Source organism: Argentina anserina, chromosome 3 (assembly GCF_933775445.1).
Source record: "Argentina anserina chromosome 3, drPotAnse1.1, whole genome shotgun sequence".
Lineage (NCBI taxonomy): Eukaryota > Viridiplantae > Streptophyta > Magnoliopsida > Rosales > Rosaceae > Argentina > Argentina anserina.
In genome coordinates, this window is record NC_065874.1 from 11,983,388 (window position 1) to 12,004,483 (window position 21,096).

Consider the following 21,096-nt stretch of genomic DNA (forward strand, 5'->3'; position numbering starts at 1 on the left):
CATTGCTGGTGACAATGAGCTAATCAGCTGGGTTCTGAATATAGACTTACTTGTGATTTTGGATAGTACAGTTCAACAAATTCTATATTAGTTCAGACTAACAATCAAACAATGTCATAATATGGTGGTGTTTGTTTTTGACAAGAATAATATGGTGGTGTTATATACGTGTAATTGTCTATTACCACTATTTTCTTTCAAGATAAGTACAACATAAAGACTTCTCTTAGACAAGCGACACTGACCATGTAATACCCCGAAAATTCATATTTAATTTCCAATGAGTTCTCTGATATTATTAAGTTGGTAATTGTCCAATTTTATTAGACGAGGATGAGAACAAAAGGGTTCGAAAGATTAATTGTTTGGAAACGTTCAATTTGACGAGTCTAAGAGTTGACTTTTGACTCATTGGGTTTCTTAGAAAACTTCTTACATAAAAGTCGTAGAGCTCGTCGATACGAATTAGTGGACATGCGGCATGCCTAAATCGGAGTTCGTATAAAGAAGTTACGAATCAAAAGGTATTTGGACATTTTTGGAAAATAGTATAAATAGGGGGAATTAAAGAGAAAAATGGGAGAAAAATCAGAAACTCGGATCGGGTACTGTTTATGGGTACTGTTCATACATGAAAATCTCAGATTTCTCTCTCTCCGAATAGCTGATTTTGGGCCGCCGAATCTCCGCCGTGCGGCCACCATAGAGCGGCGCACTGGCCAACTGTAAGAATTGATGAGGGTGGTAGTGTGCGTGAAGCATGTATGTTGTGGTGGCGGTAGAGGTTCTCTACAGCCTTGTGTGTGTGTTAGCCAATTCTCTGGTGAACTGTTCGAGAGTAATTCTTAGTCTAAATTGGTGTTCTGCTGTGGTCGTGGACTCATTGAGTTAGGATTTTTGTCGTGTTGCTTTTACGAATAAAGTGTTTATTTGGGCATCATACACAACAACTTTTGTGACTTTATAATGAGAGGATCATGAAAGGAGATTGTTTTGTTGATTAGAAGGAATGGTAGGTTCGTGATTCTAGCGAATGCATTGTGGTGAAGTCATGAAGGTATTGTCGTGGATAAAGCATGCTTCTTTGAAAACCAATGTGTGTGATGTAAGTAGTAGGCATATGTTAATCATTGATTTGACTCATGTTAGATGTCGAGAGTTTTTGATCATGCTTAGTGGTAGAGGCTAGCTCATGACGCGAGTATCGTCTGTTAATCGCAAGAGAGTGGTGAATTAGACAAGAGGGTATGTTGACGTCTCTATGCCGAGAACATCATTATATTTCGGGATGATCATTATATTTTGGGTGGCTCACATGTGGCTATTAATGTTAGGACATATGACTGTTGGTCTGATTGGAAGAAGTTAGAGGTATGAGTAATTGAATACTAAAATGGTCCGAGAGACTTATAAATTTCAGTTTTTAAGACTTGTTAGTTACACAGTGTAAACATAGATTATGTAGTATTGATGTGGGATACCACTTAACCTTGAAACCTCATTCTTCAATAGCGTAGTGAGATTTGTCAGAGAAGAGAAGTCACCTCTAAGATTCGTTGAAATTTTTCGAAAGTTGGTGACATTCAAGACAACGATGTCTAGCTTGTCTCCTAAATGTCATACCGTGCAATAAGTTCCTTTAAACTTATCTTGCCCTTAAAAGAAGACTATTAGAGTGGCGCCGTGTGACCATTTAGTTGAAGGGCTCACCTATAGTGGGGTGGTGAGAGTGGGTAGGAAGCAAGGTTAACATCGAGGGTACGCTGGACTCTGTGGGAGCAAGGTTGGAAATTTAGTATACCAACTTCATCATCTAACAGGTTCAGATATATGGTATGCTATGTGCCTATGCTAAGGTCGTACATCTTTGCACTCAATGTGTGTTATATAAGTAAATGTAGTTATGACCTATTGGAATTTGGTTAAATAGTGAAGTTCATTTCTAAATTCGCCTTATCCCTTAAAGGTCTTGTTTTGCAGAACATCTTGATTTGCATTTGATCAGGGATGTTCGAGTCGTGGTTCTCTTGGATGGGTGCTATCATGCTCATTGTTAGATTTCATTGCAGACATAGTGAAGTTATATAACACTATGATAGAAGAAAAGTGAGCTGTGATCGCCTCGTGGAGGCATCATAGAGAGGAAAATTATTGGGGAAGGTGAATTGAAGTTTTGGGAAGAAGTTGAGAATTAATGGTTGAGTAGTGTGCTTAAATTTCGGGACGAAATTTCTTTAAGGGGGGTAGAATGTAATACCCCGAAAATTCATATCTAATTTCCAATGAGTTCCCTGATATTATTAGGTTGGTCATTGTCCAATTTTATTAGACGAGGGTGAAAACGAAAGGGTTCAAAAGATTAATTGTTCGAAAACGTTCAATTTGACGAGTCTAAGATTTGACATTTGACTCATTGGCTTTCTTAGAAAACTTCTTACATGAAAATCGTAGAGCTCGTCGATACGAATTTGTGGACACGCGGAACGCCTAAATCAGAGTTCGTATAAAGAAGTTACGAATCAAAAGGTATTTGGATATTTTTGGAAAATAGTATAAATAGGGGAATTAAAGAAAAAATGGGAGAAAATCAGAAATTCGGATCAGGTACTGTTCATGGATACTGTTCATACCCGAAAATCCCATATTTTTCTCTCTCCGAGTAGCTGACTTTGGGCCGCCGGATCTCCGCCGTCCGGCCTCCATAAGGCGGGTCACCAGTCACGTTTGAAAGGTTGCTGTGTCCCCTGTCGATTGGTGGTAGCGTTACCTGCCATCTCGCCATCGTTTGGGAGCGGTGAATCCCGGAAGTTCCCCCGAAAATGTATATTTCGCCGAACTACAACTCATCGGACTTCCCTCATCCGGCAACCAATTGGTAAGATTCTTGTCCCATTTTAAAGGTCTCCTTCCACACTACAAACCCTCCAAAAAATTTACCCCAAATCGTTGTGTGCTAGGAGAATCAAAGAAAAGAAATCATAGGTTTTAAATTGAGGCATTTCAGTTTTTGTTAAATTGAAGTGTTTAGGCTCAGAATTAGACTTTGTGGTGAACTTGGAAGTTGTTAGGAATGTCATTTAGATTGTTTGGTGAAATTTAGTGGTCATTGGTGGTGGTCGTTGAACAGTGGCGCCGCATGAACAATATTGTGAACAGTTACAGTGAACATGACTATGTAACAGTAAATGTGAACAGTGTTATGTAAAACAGTAATGTGAACAGTGCTGATTAAAACAATAAATGTAAACAGTGTTTAGTAAAACAGTAACATGAACAATTTTTTATGAACAACATTTAGCTGTACTGAAAATCGTCACCTGATATTTTATGTATCATTTTCTAAGCATTTTATCATGCTATTAGGTGACCGACGAAACGAGTGAGGAAATTACTTTCAGTGTCGTGGAAGTTGCATGCAGGAAATAAGGTGAGTAAACCTCACAATGATCATCACGATCGAAGTAATATTATAATTATTGAATTTAGTTTGAGTTGTCACCATAGTCGTTGTATCACTAGTTTATAAAAATTATTTTTAAAAATATGTTTTGGTTTAAATTACATGAACTTGATCGTCTACGGTTCATGGGTAAGTGAAACGCTATTTTAATAAATGATTTTGAAAAAGTTTTTGTGATTATGGACTATGGTGAATGTAAGTAAATCTCACTATGACGAGCCTACTCTTGGTGGTGACTCATATTTACGTTTTCTTAAAAAGATCGAAATATGACATGTATATAATATAGTGGGTTGTGTATGTGTATAAAATGGTAAATACGATACATATATATGAGTTGCTATATTATATACTGTTACGTTCTTATTTTCAAATAAATTATACTGTGACAACTATATTTATTTTATTTGAGCAAGAGTCTCTTGTTGTAGTACAATAACATAGGTGGATTGTTATTGTACGTGGTTTTAACATTGAGTTTTGTTAAAACGTTTTCTATCTTCGGACGTGTTTTTCTATCTTCAGATGTGTTTTTCTGTCTTCGGACGTGTGTTATGTCTTCGGACGTGTTGCCATGTCGGAACCTAGCCTTGGCCGGACGAAAGTTACGATGCAGTTAGAGCTCTAATCTATTTGTCGGTGTACTGGCATGAGAGGTAACAGATGGGTTACCAGCTTATGAGTACCCATATTTTTAGATATTGGGTAACAGATGGGTTGCCCAATGTTTGGCGGCGTACTGCATGAAGGGTAACAAATGAGTACCTGGGTCTCATGAGTACCCGTATTATAAATGTATTTGGGTAAACAAATGGGTTGCCCGATTTCTCATGAGCACTTATATTTTCAGATATTATTGGACAACCAGATGTGCCATCATGTGACTCATGAGTATATTTATAATTAAATGTTTTTAGTATTTTTCTCTTGTATCTTATTTGTGTTATACTGTTGGTTTACTCATACGAGCTGAAAACCTTATCGGGTTTGTGTTTACAATCCCGGTACACATATTCGATGGTGTAGGGGATAGTAGAACTGATTATCTTGACTTTGGTGATGCAAGTAGAATGGTAGGCATTAGTAGAACTTACTTAGGAAATGCTTTTGAGCATGTTGAAATGCCACTCTCTTTGCAGGTTCTTGTTTTAGCCAAGAATGTGATCAATTTTTTTGGATTTCTTGACCATTATGGAAGTACTATTGGAATGTAATTGACGGATGCTGTGTTTGCAATGCAAAGTTTTATTTGATAGCTAGCTTTTAGCGCAATGTTGAGACAGAGAGACCATAAAAACCTAAAGTTCTAAACCCCTAAACCCCCAACGCACAAAAATATGAACACTCTCTTCACCATCTCCTCCCATCTCCTCAAACCCAACTCCAAAACCCTAAACCCCATCCATCTCCTCCTCCACAGACCCTTCTCCAAATCGACCTCCATCCCCAAGAAAATGGACCGCGTCCGCGACCACGGCTACGACAACTACATGGAAGTCGACAAGAAAATCCGCAAAGTCCTCAAATTCCAAACCCTCATCCTCTCCCAGCCCCACCACATCATCCAAGCCTCCCGCCTCGACCTCCTCGCCCGCCGCCTCGGCTTCAAGCCCCACGAGGCCGCCGCCTTCGTCCTCAAATTCCCCCACGTCTTCGAAATCTACGAGCACCCCATCCAGCGCATCCTCTACATCCGCCTAACCCGGAAAGCCCACCTCCAGATCGACCAGGAGCACCGGGCCCTCCAGGCCCAAATCCCCGACGCCGTCACCCGGCTCCGCAAGCTGGTCATGATGTCCAACACGGGCCGGCTCCGGCTCGAGCACGTGAGAATCGCTAGGTATGAGTTCGGACTACCCGATGATTTCGAGTACTCTGTCATTGTTAAGCATCCCGAGTATTTTAAACTGATCAATGCCCAAGAGACTAGGAGTAAGTACATTGAGTTAGTTGACAAGGATGATAGCCTAGCTGTGTGTGCTATAGAGAGGCTTAGGGAGATTGAGTATAGGGAGAAGGGGGTCGACGCCGAGGATATAAGGTTTTCGTTTATTGTGAATTTCCCACCAGGTTTTAAGATCGGGAAGTATTATAGGATTGCAGTGTGGAAATGGCAGAGGGTGCCGTATTGGAGCCCCTATGAGGATGTTTCGGGGTATGACATGAGGTCGATCGAGGCGCAGAAGAGGATGGAGAAGAGGGCGGTGGCGGTGATTCACGAGCTGTTGAATTTGACTGTGGAGAAGAAGATCACGTTGGAGAGGATTGCGCATTTTAGGATGGCGATGGATCTGCCGAAGAAGCTGAAGGAGTTTCTGCTCCAGCATCAGGGGATTTTCTACATTTCGACCAGGGGGAATCACGGTAAGCTGCATACGGTGTTTCTTAGGGAGGCTTATAGGAAGGGGGAGTTGGTGGAGCCGAATGATTTGTATCTGGCGAGAAGGAAGTTGGCTGAGCTGGTGTTGATGAGCCCGAGGAAGGCGAAGATGGATAGTGAGTTGGTTAGTTACCATAGGGACTGGGGAGATGAGGAGAGGGGGTTCGTTGGAAGAGACTATGTTGAGAATGCTTTTGATGATTTTGGGGGTTGTGATGATGATAGGCAGGAGAGGGACTCGCATATGGGTGATGATTATGAGTCCGATACAGATGATGGTTCTGATAAAATTCTGGATGACAAGGACGTGTGTGTAAAAGATTGATTCATACAACATTTGTATTTGCACTTCAAAGCATCACAATTGTGGGAGTTGCAACATGTTGATGGTACTAAGAGATTGGGGTCAGCGGGACTTTGATCACCAATTGGCAGGCTGCTGTATGGAAATGAAGGCTGCAGTTACAGAAGAAAACCAAAACGACCTCGTTTTGGCTCTTTTAGATTGGATTCTTCTTGCTCTAAATGCATTGATGATTGGTTGGATTTCTGATTTGAGTTATTTTATGGGTGTGATACGACTGTTTGATTGCTTATGGAGAATGGAGCTGATTTGAATTCCAGCAATCACTGTAGCAGGGTGATACTTTGGTATTCTTCCGATGTAAGTTTGATTATTTGGTTGTGTATTTTTTTGTTGTGCATTTCAATCTCTGGTTGGCTAAATCCGGCTTCGTGGGAAGTTAGAAAGAAAAGCTGTAGTTCATGATTTGGCTTCATTATGGTGTTGTTCATTTATTTTTATGTGGAAAGGGATTTGTACTTTCCCCTTATTGAACTAGGATGCATATCTCAAAGTCATTATAAAGTTTTTTGAGCTACAATGTCAACTTTTATCTTCCTACTTGGAACATATGAGTGATGCAACTCATTAGTAAATATATATAGCTGGCTGTAGTGAACTGTTTTTTTTTTTTTCCATTCATGATGGATTCTAAATTCAAAGGTCCGAAATGGATTGGAAACATTTACCAGAAGTTTGAAGCTATCTGCCAGGAGGTGGATAATATTGTGAAATAGGCAATGAATCTATTTTTTCCACTAAGCTTGAGTGGATGTTATCAATCATTCTGACAATGTTACATATTTTTTGTTCACAGGATAGAATTAAAAATGTGGAAAAACAGATGCGTTCAGTGGGTAAAAATGTGAAGAAACTATGTTCTGATTTACTTCTTCCTTTAGGGCATCCTGTAAAACATTTGTCTGAAGATGTGGCTATCGAAAAGAATGATACTGTTAGTACTAAGACAAGGACAAGCTTGCAGAAAAGTTCTATTGATGCATCTGAAAGCAATCACCTACTGAGCCCAATTAATAGATCCTGTGCCAAGCCAACTGAGTCTTGTGTCAAGGGAACACTACCTGGGGACCATTTTAGTTCTCTAACTTCTATGGTTACTCTTGAGGAGCCAGACTTCAACATACTCATAAGAAAGGATGATGACATTATGAAAAATGAAAACTGGGGGGCAAACAATGGAGAAATTGCGAAACCAGTTCTGTCAAAGTTAACTTCTGCTGGTAGGGAAGAACAGTTTACAGAGTCATTAGTTGGGGATTTGTCTCTGGAGAGAATGCAACAGTGTCCAGTGGTTCCAATGCAAAGGAATATCCTACGGTCACTGAAAATCCACCTCAAAAGTAATCCAAGGAAGCTATGTTTTGTCATAGTTCTGGGGAAGGCTGAATGTGTTTCTGATAGCTCTGATGGATCCTCATGGTCATCTCTAACCCTAACAGGCTTCCATAAAATAAGGACACGGAAGATCGACTTTCTTCTTTCAGCACCCTATTAGTTGGTTAGTATTTTTTCCCCTATGAGTTCTTGGTTCCTTGCATATGTGTATTTGCTTCAATTGCATAATGGGCATTTATTAACTTATATTTTACAGCAGAAGGCACCTCCAAATTATAGAGACCATTCCTTGTGGTAAGCAGCAAGTCAAGATCTGTGAGTCCTTTCAACATGAGGCTGTAATAACATCTTCAGATACTGGTATGCTATTTAAGGAACATGCTTTACTTCCATTTGTATTCTCTGTCCTCTCTTACCCATTAAGTACTTCAAGGCACAAACTCTGTTTTCTTCCTCCAACTTTGATGGTAGTAACAACAGTTGCGGTGTGAATGTGTGATAACTAATTCTGTTTCAATCTTGCTACTATTAAGCAGCCTAGGTTTTACAGTTCAGTAAAAAGGTTGTGGTCCAATTTGCATTTTGGCTTAAGACTATAAGAATGTGTTCCAGCAAGTGCCCAATTTTAGTCCTCCTGTGGCTTCTACTTCAAGCTGTCAGGTTCTTAAATTACCTATTTTGAGAAGGTTCAGATGCCAAAAATTTAAGAACTGCATCTCCTTAGTCGGTGCCTATACTCTGTTCTGCACCTTAATTGTGTTCTGGTATAACCATATGTATTCTAATTTACTCACCACACTCAGGATTAGATTGCAATATACCTTTAAAATATGCAAATGGTATTAGATGATACTAATAAGAACCAAAAGTCTCAACTAGATAATAGAAAACAGAAAAATTACCGAATTGTTCTCAAAAATAAAGTCAGTCACTGTGGCTTCACAGTTGTGTGCTCCTTGGGCTACCTTTGCGTACTGGAAACTAAGCCAACAATCTTAAATCAAAATTATCCTTTGTATTTGGTTCCTTTGATGTTTTAAATGTACCTACGTGATCTATTCTCTAATCTTGTAAGTTGTAACCCGTTTGCAGGATGTTCGATGAATCGAGTTCTGATATTGTTTACTGTCACATGGAAAGCATTGACTAGGATGAGAAGGGGCAGATATAGGAAAACTGTGTCAATGTAGAGGATAGTGTACTTTGTGCCACTTCTCACAGAGCAAGAAAGCAGAGATCATACAAGGTACACTCCACCAGTCCACCTCTCTTTCGGTGATATTATATTCAGATAAAGCGTGCCATTTTAGAAGATAAAGAAAATAACACACATCATTTAAAATTGGCATTGAAGTATTTTTGTAGAATTGCTTACTTATTGGACATCCTTCATAAGATTATCAGTCACTGATCTGAACTGTCATCATAATCAATGGCTTGTTAAACAGAAATAGAAATACAACTACTGTTGAAGAAAGAAAATTACACTTGTGGTCTGTAGGGAGATGAGAATTTTCTTTTGCAAGTGCTAGCAGAGTTACTGAATCCATGTTTTGTGTCAATTAAGAAACAAATCCAAGATGTTTTTACATCAAAGAAGAGGTTGGTGAAGGAGGATGAACAGCTAGGCAGCTAGCAGTTTGGTTTGGAGATCTCAGTTTTAATTCCAGCCAAGAAGCAACCTTTAACAAGAAACATTCAGGAACTCATCATGCAGGTGACTCTGAATGGTAGCTTTTATAAGCAATATAATTTATAATTATATAAAAATATATTATTGTAGAATGGACGGGTTAAAAGGCTGCTTGCCTTTCAGATATAACATGTCGGAAAATGATAGTGATCAAGCCAACTAAATAGTGTTAGATGGATAATTATTGGTTCTAAGAGAGTTGTATGTGATAAAGGAAAAAATGAGTTAATACAAGTTGGATACAAAAAATGTTTCTTTCATAAAACCATTCATTGTTTTAGGCTTTTAATCAAAGACTTGACTGCTAATTTCCAAGTTATGAGAAGTTTTCATGACTCTTTAACAAATGTGCTTACAATATACACCAATGAATGCAATTACCAAAGTTTTTTTTTCGTTAGGAGCTTGCCCTTCTTTCCTCATAAACTGATGTGTGCGCATCTTTTCTCACCAAAGTTTTCTGTACTCAGACAGTTGTATGATATTTAAGAATGTACCTTAACTTAGAATTCCTGTAAAGTACCATCTATAATATCAATGATCTTGGTGTTTTGAACCAGTACCCCAATCTGATCCAAATTGGTTCCGGTGCTTTGTGCAGCAAACTCTCTTTTTCTCACTAAAACTGAATTGGTTCCGAGCAAATTATAGAAAAAAGTCAGCTCTAAACTTGGGATTTTATGCAGAGCACTATTGTGTACAGCTCTGAAATTTCAGTGTCTTGACACCAATAACACAGTGACCTACTGATGTCCCACACTAGGATGGAAGCTTTAGTGTCAGTAGTTGTGTACTTGTGTATGTATGCACCAATGACTCAATTAAGTTATTCTGATTTCATGATAGATGTCGCGTTCGGGGCAGATCTCTTTCCATCAGGATTTGCTTCCTTGTGGTACATTTGACCATGACAGACCGCTGTTCCCAGTTAGTTAACATCCAAGCAGTTTATACACAGTTAATGTGGGTGAGCTCCGGTATTTTAAGAATCCCAATCTCACCACCTCGACGTAAGAATGGAGCAGATAACTCACAAGAACATTAACATACAACTATATGCAAATATGAAGAAATGACTTATATGATGACATCTAACAGAGAAGATGAAGAAGAAAATAAATTGGCAAATTGCTTGTACAGGATTCGAAACCTCGCTCTTAGGCCCACATACCGGGGTCTATATTGAGACAAGTCTTCGACACGTACAAGTCGAACGCGGCCCCTTTAACGCTTCAAGAAAACACAACAGACATTCCAAGTTCGAACCTCCTCCTCCTTCTCCTCAGAACAGAGCTCAAGTTCCGGTTGATCTTTAACAGCGGCATGTCATGTCTTTTATATCTTCTTCTTCAACTTAAGTGTATATTGATCTTTACTTCGGTTCATCTTTGTTTCAAGAGCATCGAATAATATGGCGGTTGTCTAATTTTAATCGAAAGGGTTTACTTTACTTCTGTTGTTAGGGTTTAGGGTTTAAGATTTGGGGTTTGCATGCATTTATACGTTGGGGGTTCACTCTAGTTTTTAACTACTGCTAAACCCCCACTAAAGTGTTTGATGAAATGGCCCAATGAATCTTTATTTACCCTAGTGTGAAATAGTTTGTCTCCTCATCTGAGTTATCTGTTTCTGGGTCGATATCATGTTTTTTTGAAGTATCCAATTCATTAGCCGGAAAAGAAAGAGGGGAGGTTGCAAATTTAGATGGTGTGAGACTGAGAGGAAAACAGGATGACATTTTGTATTTTGAAATTGCTGGGGAAGGTAGGCCAGGGCGTTGTAGTATTATTTTTCGGATGGACTGGAGTACTTATGATATACAGAAGGTTTCTTTTCGAAGAGGAAAATGCTAGGCAATTGACCCCCCGGCATTCATTTGGTGATATCGGTCTAACTTTGTCATGAAACAAGTTGGTTGTTTCTTGATTCCCTTGATGTCCTATTACGAATCAGTTCTAACGGTTATGGATTTCACTGACTTGGAGATAGGATATAGCAGTTTTAAACATCTGAACTCATTACTTAGTTAAACAACAGTTTGCTTTTTTGGTGGATGGCACATCGTTTACACTATCTTAGCTAATCATTACATGAACAAATTCAAGACATTGGGGAATTATTGTGTTACTCTTCTCAGTGAGCTGAAAATCTGAATTTTTCTCTCATCATTATATAACTTACTTTTTGCATATTTCTGTTAGGTACATATTTCATTCATCGAGGGCTTTGTGAAATGGGTGGGCTGGCAACAAAAGATACTTCCTCTGCCGTGGCTTTGCCAGCCTTGCAGCCAGTTCAAGGTTTGGCCGTCACAAACACCAGCATGGACACTAAGCCAAAGAAGAAGATCTGCTGTGCCTGCCCTGATACAAAGAAGCTGCGAGATGAATGCATTGTGCAGCATGGTGAAGATGCTTGCGCAAAATGGATTGAGGCGCATAAGTCGTGCCTTCGTGCAGAGGGCTTCAACATTTGAGATTGCTGGACATGATTGGGATGATAAAATTGACCATGAAACACTTTTGAAATGAAACCATTACTTTTGGGGTTTACTCATACAGGATAATATCTAAAAGTTCAACAAGAATGTCACTTCTGTTGACTGTTATTTGCATTCTTTCTGATCTATTGAGTTGGGGGAAACTTCTGTTGGGATAAACATTAAATCAGATTGACAATTAAATGAGTTTACTATCTGTATTTTTCATATTTGATGTCTGATTAAACTAGAGAGTGCCAGTGGATTGTTTGTTTGAACATGTTTCATCTTATCCTTAATGCCCATCCATTCCCAAATACCAAAGTTCAAAGACTTCGCTGTCCTCTTCTCACTCGGTGCACTAGTGAAGTCACAGCGGCAGCATTTTATCAACTTGATTCTCATTAGCAATGGGTTAACAATGGCCAATGGGGGATATGTTTCAGAGTTTTTCCTAAAGTTATGTGCCTATTTATGGAGCTATTTAGGCTCTTTGCGTGAAAAGAAACTTGACCATACGAGTCATGGATTCAACATATTCATTCCATGTGATTTTTTGGTGTTTTGTTATGGGCATATACCTTGGTACATAGTAATAGGAATAAAACGATATGTGATGCATCTTAAACAATAGAAAATCTCTCTCTCTCTCTCTCTCTAGAATGTCTCTTGATTTCTTCATAGTAAATGGGCACGGGACGAGACGAGCCCAATCACACTCTTTTGAATCAGTACGGAATCGGGACGGGACAAAGGTTTTTAAGAATGCATCTCACTCGGGATTAATCCCGATTGGGATCGGGACGAGACGAGCTTAATCCCACCGTCCCATAACTTTTAAATACATATTTTCTCAATTCTAAGAGACAATTATCATTCAAGATTTCAAGTAATCAACTATGAATTAAGTCAATTAACAACATTGACAAAGAGTCCATTACAAACTTAAATAGTCACATAACAACATCAAACAAAGTTACAAATTAACAACATTGATAGTCCATCTAAAGTTCTAAACAATCCATCACTCCACAAACATAAATAGTTAAAAAACAAACATCAAACAAAGTTACAGACTTAAATATCGATAAAATTTACAAATAGTACAAACTTCCCATTTCCTGCAAACCATAAAACAAGAAGTCATAATGATAAACATCAAACACAAAAGAAATTCATAAATGAGCTAAATGTAATCTCAACACGCTACTTTACAACTTGACCTCAAACTTGATTAAGAAAGTAATGACATTTAGCAACAATTTAATGACAAGGCAAATGAACTTTGATAGGTCGGAGAAATATTGCAGTTAGCATAGGCATGAAAATTTTGACTTGAACTTCAACAATAACATTGATTGGTATAATATTGAGAACCAGGATCTACTATTTCAGCAGCTGAAACTAGAAAGAAGAAATTAAAAAGAACACATGTTTCTAATCAAAATGAGAGTCACTTCAACTCAAATCTCACCTAACTAATATGCAAACCACAACAACATCATTGATATAACGAATGATAAAACACACTTTAAAACAAAAACCCATTGAGGCTTTTTATCATCAAACTCGGTCAGCCATTCCAATCCTCACCCAAAAAAACACTTCCACACAATTAGAAAACTAGAAACAATAAACCTTATTCCATCTGTGTGTGTACTTAACAGCCACAAGTTCCCTGGTTTTCTTATCCCTGACTAGCCTCGCCACCCCAAAGTTACTATCTAAAACAAAGTTTAGTAATCATCAGAACCTAAAGTGCTAACCCTGCATCAAAAACTCACACACAAATATCGATCAAACAATTAAAGCACTACAAATCTCACACACTCACTACCTTGAATCAGAATGAACTAGAAATTCAAAACTGAAATCTCTTGACGATATGAACTTACCCGGATTTACTCGGACTGAGATTGGCAAGAGAAGGAATCGCTCGGTCACATGACTGTGAAAGTTGAGAGGACCTGCAGTGGCAGCGGCGGCCGTGGGAAGCGAACGAAGCGGAAGACTGAGGTTGGGAGAGACATGAGATGGAGGCCTGCGAGATGGGACTAGGGCGAGATGGGACTAGGGAGAGACTGAGGCCAAGGCTGAGAATAAAGTTCTCTTTTGCGGCTTAAGAGTTAAGACATAACCCTTAACATTGAGAATCAACAGTGATAGATGAAATATTCAATGGTTAGAATTAAGAGTTATTAATTGCGGGACGGGACGGGACGAAACATGACAAAAATTATTCGTAACACGTCTCATCCCACTATAATGAAATGCGATGGGATCAGGACGGAACATACATTTTTAATTTCAATCTCATCCCATCCCTATAAATTTCGGGACGAAATTGGGATGGGATTAAGATTTCAACTTTTTATGCCCACCAGAACTCCATTATCTTTATTAATTAAGCTAATTTGGCCTATGTAACCGTCGTCCATTTACTTAAGTACTAATGTTTGATTAAATTGGTTTGAAATAAAAGTACTAATTAAAATAATTATCTTTATTAATTAAGCTAATTTGGCCTATGTAACCGTCGTCCATTTACTTAAGTACTAATGTTTGATTAAATTGGTTTGATATAAAAGTATCAATTAAAATAATTAAGGTTATGGAACTGTCATGGTTAAACATATAGAGAATTTTGTAAATGCCCCTATGGCCCTATCTATCTAATATTTAGGACTTTTAAAAAAAAGTCACTTTTAACACTTGAAATTAGAAATTAATTAAATAATATTTAAAAATTAGAAAATAGTCGCTTAATTAAAACTCTTATACCATTGCCCATAATAGTATTGATATTTACAAAATATGCCATTGGATCAAAGATGCCTCGCAATCTGCCGATACACAAGAAAGGATGAATTACCCGAAAATGAAAATGGCAATCATATCTCCATCTTATAATTGGTGAAAACACAAACATACTCTTTGATGATTGTACTGCTGCAACATCTCAATTTCATTCCAAAACTGAAGTCGCATAGCTAGACTGACTCACTCTATGATATAACCTAGTATTAATAGACTTGTTGCAATTTGACGAGTGGACGGTGTAGTTGCTTGAACAACTGCATTATCCCATTCTGAAAAGCAACTGTTAATTTAAGATATCATAATTCATCACTAATGATATACACTCAATCAGAAAACTCAAGCTCAAACTCTCCTCCCTCTCTCTCTCTCTCTCTCTCTCTCTCTCTCTCTCTCTCTCTCTCTCTCTCTCTCTCTCTCTCTCTCTCTCTCTCTCTCTCTCTCTCTCTCGACTGTTGAGTTAGTAACCATTTTCTTCATCCTCATGCTTTTCCTTCTTCCGCCACCAATTCATTCTTCCATAAATTAAACTTGTATATTACACTATGTTGCTTAATATCATAAAACAATCATCTCTATATATACACCTATAAAGTGTTCTCCACTTCCTATGGTGCTCCACTACCCGTTATTGCTCCACTACCCGTGATTCATGCCACTACCCGTTATTGCTCCACTACCCGTGATTCATGCTCATACTCCCTCTCAAATTGGCGCATACATATCAACCATGCCCAACTTGCCAAGTGAGTCATAAAAACTTTTTTTAGATACTCCTTTTGTGAGCATATCGGCAAGTTGCTTTTCTGTAAGAACAAAAGATAAACTAATAATCTTCGCATCTAGTTTTTCCTTTATAAAGTGACGATCAACCTCCACATGTTTTGTATGATCATGTTGCACATGATTTTGTGAAATATCAATAGCTGCTTTGTTGTCACAGTACAGCTGCATCGCACATTTAGGCTTAATACCCAAATCTTGTAGCAAGTTTCTAAGCCATAACAATTCACATACTCCCTGAGCCATACCTCTGTACTCTGCTTCAGCACTAGATCGAGCTACCACTTTTTGTTTCTTACTCTTCCATGTAACAAGATTACCCCCAGCAAAGGTAAAATACCCTGATGTGGATCTCCAATCTGTAATTTCCAGCCCAGTCTGCATCTGTGAAGCCACAAACCTCAAAGATATTTTTGTGATTAGAAAACATTACTCCTCTTCCTGGGGATGACTTCAAGTACCTCAAAATCCTTACAACAGCATCCATGTGGTCAACGCTGGGATTATGCATGAACTGACTCACTACACTTACTGCATATGTAACATCTGGTCTGGTATGTGATAAATAAATCAGACGTCCAACTAGCCTCTGATACCGAGTTTTTTCAGTCGGTACTTGATCTGGATACTCTGCTAACCGATGGTTTTGCTCAATAGGAGTATCAATGGGAGTGCAATCCAGCATACCGGTCTCTGTTAGTAGATCAAGGATGTACTTCCTCTGACACAGATAAATACCATCACTTCCCCAGGCTACCTCAATGCCCAAGAAGTACTTGAGTGTACCTAAATCTTTCATCTCAAATTCTGTGACTAGCTGTTTCTGTAATCTATCCACCTCAACAGTATCATTCCCAGTAACTACCATATCATCAACATATATAATTAAGGCTATTACCTTCCATTGCTGATGTCTGAGAAATAATGTGTGGTCTGAATTACTCTGTATGTAACCAATTCTCCTCATGAATTGTGAGAATCTTCCAAACCAGGCACGAGGTGACTGTTTAAGACCATACAAAGATTTTCTCAATCTGTATACATAGTTACTTGGAGAAGCGGCCACATATCTCGGTGGAAGATCCATGTACACTTCTTCTGTAAGTTCTCCATGAAGGAATGCATTCTTAACATCAAATTGTCTAAGTGGCATGTTTAACTTAGCAGCACAAGAGAACAATACCCGAATAGTGTTTATCTTTGCAACAGGTGCAAATGTCTCATCATAATCTATGCCATATGTCTGGGTGAACCCTTTTGCTATTAGGCGTGCTTTATACCAACTCACTGACCCATCTGGATTATGCTTCACTGTAAACACCCAACGACATCCCACAGTCTTCTTGCCATGTGGTGGAGATACAAGCTCCCAAGTATTGTTCTTTTGTAATGCTTCCATCTCTTCCTCCATTGTTTTTCTCTATTTTGGATCTCTCAATGCATCCTGCACTTTGTTAGGTACTGATACAGTAGATATTTGATTCAAAAATGATTCATATGACTTAGACAATCTTTTGGTAGACATAAAGTTTGCCACATGATACTTAGCTTTTGCCTGAAGGGTAGGTTCATATTTTTTTGTTGGCTGACCCCGAGTAGACCTATTTGGCAAGACATATTGTCTACTATTAGCATCACTAGTATTAGTCCCAATAGAATGACTAACCTCGTATGAGTGATCTTCCGTACCAGGAGAGTATTGGTCAGTAGTATGAGGGGCAGTTGTGTTGTCATCTTCTGGTGCCTGAATCTCTGGAGTGACTATATCGGAATCACTCGACGGTGCTTGTATAGCGGACATATCAGTAATCACAATTGATCCGGTCACCATATCTACTGGCTTATTTGTCTCCCCCTCTCCATGATACAACTGTTCGAAGTAAGAATTCTCCTCCTGAAGAGTAGTATCGGAAGAGGGAAAATAACTCATATCCTCAAAGAAAGTTACATCCATAGTGACATAGTACTTCCTAGTAGGTGGATGATAGCACCGGTACCCTTTCTGATGTCCGCCATACCCAACAAACACACATTTAACGGCCCGAGCATCCAACTTAGATCTCTGATGTTTTGGAAGATGGACAAAAACAACACAACCGAAAACACGGGTAAGAAGATTATGAAAAGAGGGTAATGAGATATGAGATGCAAGTACCTCATATGGAACTTTTCCCTGAAGAACACGAGAGGGGAGACGATTAATGAGGTGGGCAGAAGTGATGACAGCATCACCCCAAAGGTATTTGGGCATATGGGCACTAAAAAGAATACACCGAGCCATGTCAAGTAAATGACGATTTTTCCTTTCAGAAACTCCATTCTGCTCAGGTGTATAAGGACACGCTGTTTGATGAAAAATCCCATGTGTGTTAAGGAACGCCTAAAAAACATGATTCACATATTCCCCCCCATTATCAGAACGAAGAACTCGAACTGTGGCATTATATTGTGTTTTAACAGTGGCATAGAAAGCTTGGAAAGCAGGAAAAACTTCATTTTTTGTTTTGAGGAGAACAATCCATGAAAGACGGGTGCAATCATCAATAAATGACACATAATACCGCATCCCGGACACAGTAGATTCTTTGGAGGGTCCCCAAACATCAGAATGAATTAATTTGAAAGGAAGACGATATTTATTAGAAGTACTACGGGAATAAGTAGATCGATGACTCTTACCCAAAACACATGTCTCACAACGTAAAAGGGACTCATCCACACTAAGAAACAAAGTAGGCATAGATGATTTCATAACACTAAATGATGGATGCCCTAAGCAACGATGCCATAACCAAACTTCACTTAGCTTGTCAGAAGTGGAGATTAAAGCGGTCCGAGATGGTGCCCCTGGTTTCGCCCCCGCATATGTCTGATCCAGATGAAACAACCGGCCCCTCAGATACCCCCGACCAATTAACTCTCCGGTGAGAAGATCCTGAAAAATCACATACATAGGAAAAAATGTCACAGAGCAGTTAGCGTCAGCGTTTAATTGGGGAACAGAGATCAAATGATGAGATAAAGCAGGGACATATAGCACATTGTGAAGCTCTATTGTGGGAGTAATACGAACCGACCATTTTCCTAATATAGGAAATGCCTCACCATTAGCATTAGTAACATAGGGTACTGGTGGAGGAGACAATACGGTAAAATAAGATTTGTCATAAGTCATATGATCAGACGCACCCGAATCAATAATCCAAGTATCAAAACCAACAAAGTGAGAAATATTTAAAGCCATATCAATTTTTCCACGACCAGCTATGGAGGCAGTATGGATTGCTCCGCCTGCGGTATGATGATCATGTCTAACCACACCATAGATATCGGGTTCCTGGACTAATTGAATAGCTGCTTTCGCCTTGGGATGAATATGAGGCCTCTTAGACCGAAGATGTGGATACAGCTTCCAACAGGTCGTGGGAGCATGGTTAGTATCATGACAATAAGAACAAGGATGGCGTGACTGATTCCCGAAGCCTGGTGGTGGTCCTCGGTGATGAAGTGGAGATGAAGTGGCCTGCTGAAGGGGTGGTGCGGAAGATCTAGCACGAATAGTAAGGCTGGAAACTTTAACTTGTGCCTGATGAAGGCTTTCCTGGTGAGATTCATCATTACGGATATATGTGAAAACTGTAATTAAGCTAGGAGGTTCGGTTTGGCGGAGCAATTCCCCTTTCGCACTGTTATGTTTAGTATTAAGACCTTTTAGGAAATGGTGAACTCGCTCAACCTCCTTCTCACGTTGGTACCAAACAATATTCTCCTGATGTTTGATCATGCAAGGACATTTCACATCAATCTCAGCCCAAATATTTCTTAGTTTGGTGAAATATTGCGCCACCGGTTGCCCATCTTGTTGCATCGCCAAAGCGGTGCACATTAACTCATGAACCAGTATGAAATCAGAGTCATTAGTATATAAGCCTTCAAGTGTCAGCCATATTGCCTACGCAGTGTCACATGCCTCCACCAGATCAATTATCTCATCATTCATAGCTTTCCACAAGACGGACATCATAAGGTCATCATCAGCGTCCCACTTCGTGTATGCAATAATATCATCTTTGCTAGGAGCATGAGTGGCTCCGGTTACATGCCACATCTTGTGCATACCTCGAAGATGAGCCGCCATAAGTCGCTTCCATTTACGGAAATTGGTTCCATTAAGTTTAGTACCCCCAAAGGACCCACTGTCAGAACTCTTGACAAATACTTCAAATTTCAGAACATCAGCTTCGTCTCCAGAACCCATTGAAAAAAGGAATTCGAAAAAAAAAATCAGGAATTATATAGCGGAAGTACCAAAAAACCTGATATAAATCTGTCTTGGGTGCACGTGCACTGTCAGTGAACCTACACTGACACAAGACAACCAATTCTGGGTCGGGTCGGGTCTGATTCGGGCCGGGCCGAATTTTCGTTCTTTCTTGTATGATGGGCCGGGCGGTTTGATGTTGGGCCGGGCGGGTCGAGACTGAGCTGGGCAGATCGGATCGAAATCCGGAGCTCGGCAGCGGCGACTCGAACAGCGAAAGCAACGGCGCTGTTGGAGAGCTTGACGTGGCGGAGGAGGAGAGCGTGAGGCTTGACGCGGAGGTGCTAGTGAATGATAGCTTGATAGTTGATAGACGTCGTCGGTGGAATCGCTGGCAGCGGCGGAGGAACGAAGGGAGATCGGCGCGAGATTGCTCCGGCGCGAGAGCGAGGCGGCAACGAGATCGGAGAGCAGCGCCCCTTGAGGTGATACCGACTGAGCTTGCAACGAGGACGCGGGGACGAGCGTAGTCGGGACGAGCTAGGCGGAGGGACGTGCGGGAACAAGCGGGTAGAGGGAACCAGTGAGCTGGCTTGTTGCGACGTCGCCGAACCGCAAGGCTTGCTTGCTGACGTCGCCGACGAGCTTGTACCACAAATCCGCAAAAAACAGAAACCCAGGAAAAATAGAGCAAAGGCTCTGATACTAAATTAAACTTGTATATTACACTATCTTGCTTAATATCATACAACAATCATCTCTATATATACACCTATAAAATGTTCTCCACTTCCTATGGTGCTCCACTACCCTTTATTGCTCCACTACCCGTGATTCATGCCACTACCCGTGATTTATGCTCATACCATAGACGATCCATACCGCAATGCTCTTATTAACGACATCACACTCCAAACTTTGGTAATTGACATAACACTGCTCATGTTGTTGCACTGGTTCTTTTGGCTATAGTATACCTGAGGGATATAGTTTCTTGAATTCAGGACATGATTTGTCCCGGACCATAATGGGGTCAGCCATGACCTCACAAGTCTCTCAATGCAACCATTGTCTGAGTTTAGAACCCAGATGGAAAAATCCCGGCATGAATATATTGGGTTGTATGTTTTTCCTATCTCAATTCATCGATGACGAGATGATTCGCTTGCTTCCCAGTTACAATGCTTTCCATGCTGGGTGCATAGATATTTAGCTGGCCAACAATCACACTTGCCCTATATAGAAGGGTCTAAATATCGGTTATCGGGGTTGTATCGGTTGAGAGAAAAAAGGATATATCGGGGATATATCTGAATTATCGGATTTACTAATTTTTAGTTAATATTAATATATTTCGGTGTTGTACTCAATTCTTGCTTAGCATTTCCATCGGTAAAAAAACGCCATTTGAATTCTTATGGATGCCTATGAACTATATACAACTACATACTTGTGGGTACATGACTAGAGTGTAATTACTTCACATAGGATTGTATACACATTGGAGAGATTGAACTTTTTGCC

The 21,096-nt window shown here is 39.7% G+C and overlaps 1 protein-coding gene across 3 annotated transcripts; it reads left to right on the forward strand.

Moving 5' to 3' along the window:
* Positions 1-4,797: 4,797 nt before the first annotated feature.
* LOC126789151 (protein ROOT PRIMORDIUM DEFECTIVE 1) lies at positions 4,798-10,548 on the forward strand. 3 transcript variants are annotated; one of them, XM_050515240.1, is made up of 6 exons: positions 4,798-6,504; positions 7,001-7,702; positions 7,796-7,899; positions 8,632-8,785; positions 9,107-9,256; positions 10,079-10,548. In XM_050515240.1, exon 1 carries the CDS (start codon positions 4,798-4,800, stop codon positions 6,163-6,165), a length of 1,368 nt encoding a protein of 455 aa, XP_050371197.1. In that variant the 3' UTR covers positions 6,166-6,504; positions 7,001-7,702; positions 7,796-7,899; positions 8,632-8,785; positions 9,107-9,256; positions 10,079-10,548. The 3 variants fall into 3 exon arrangements, with proteins under 3 accessions (XP_050371197.1, XP_050371199.1, XP_050371200.1); XM_050515242.1 differs by having other exon boundaries at positions 7,799-7,899; XM_050515243.1 differs by lacking the exons at positions 8,632-8,785; positions 9,107-9,256 and having other exon boundaries at positions 10,373-10,548.
* Positions 10,549-21,096: the final 10,548 nt, after the last annotated feature.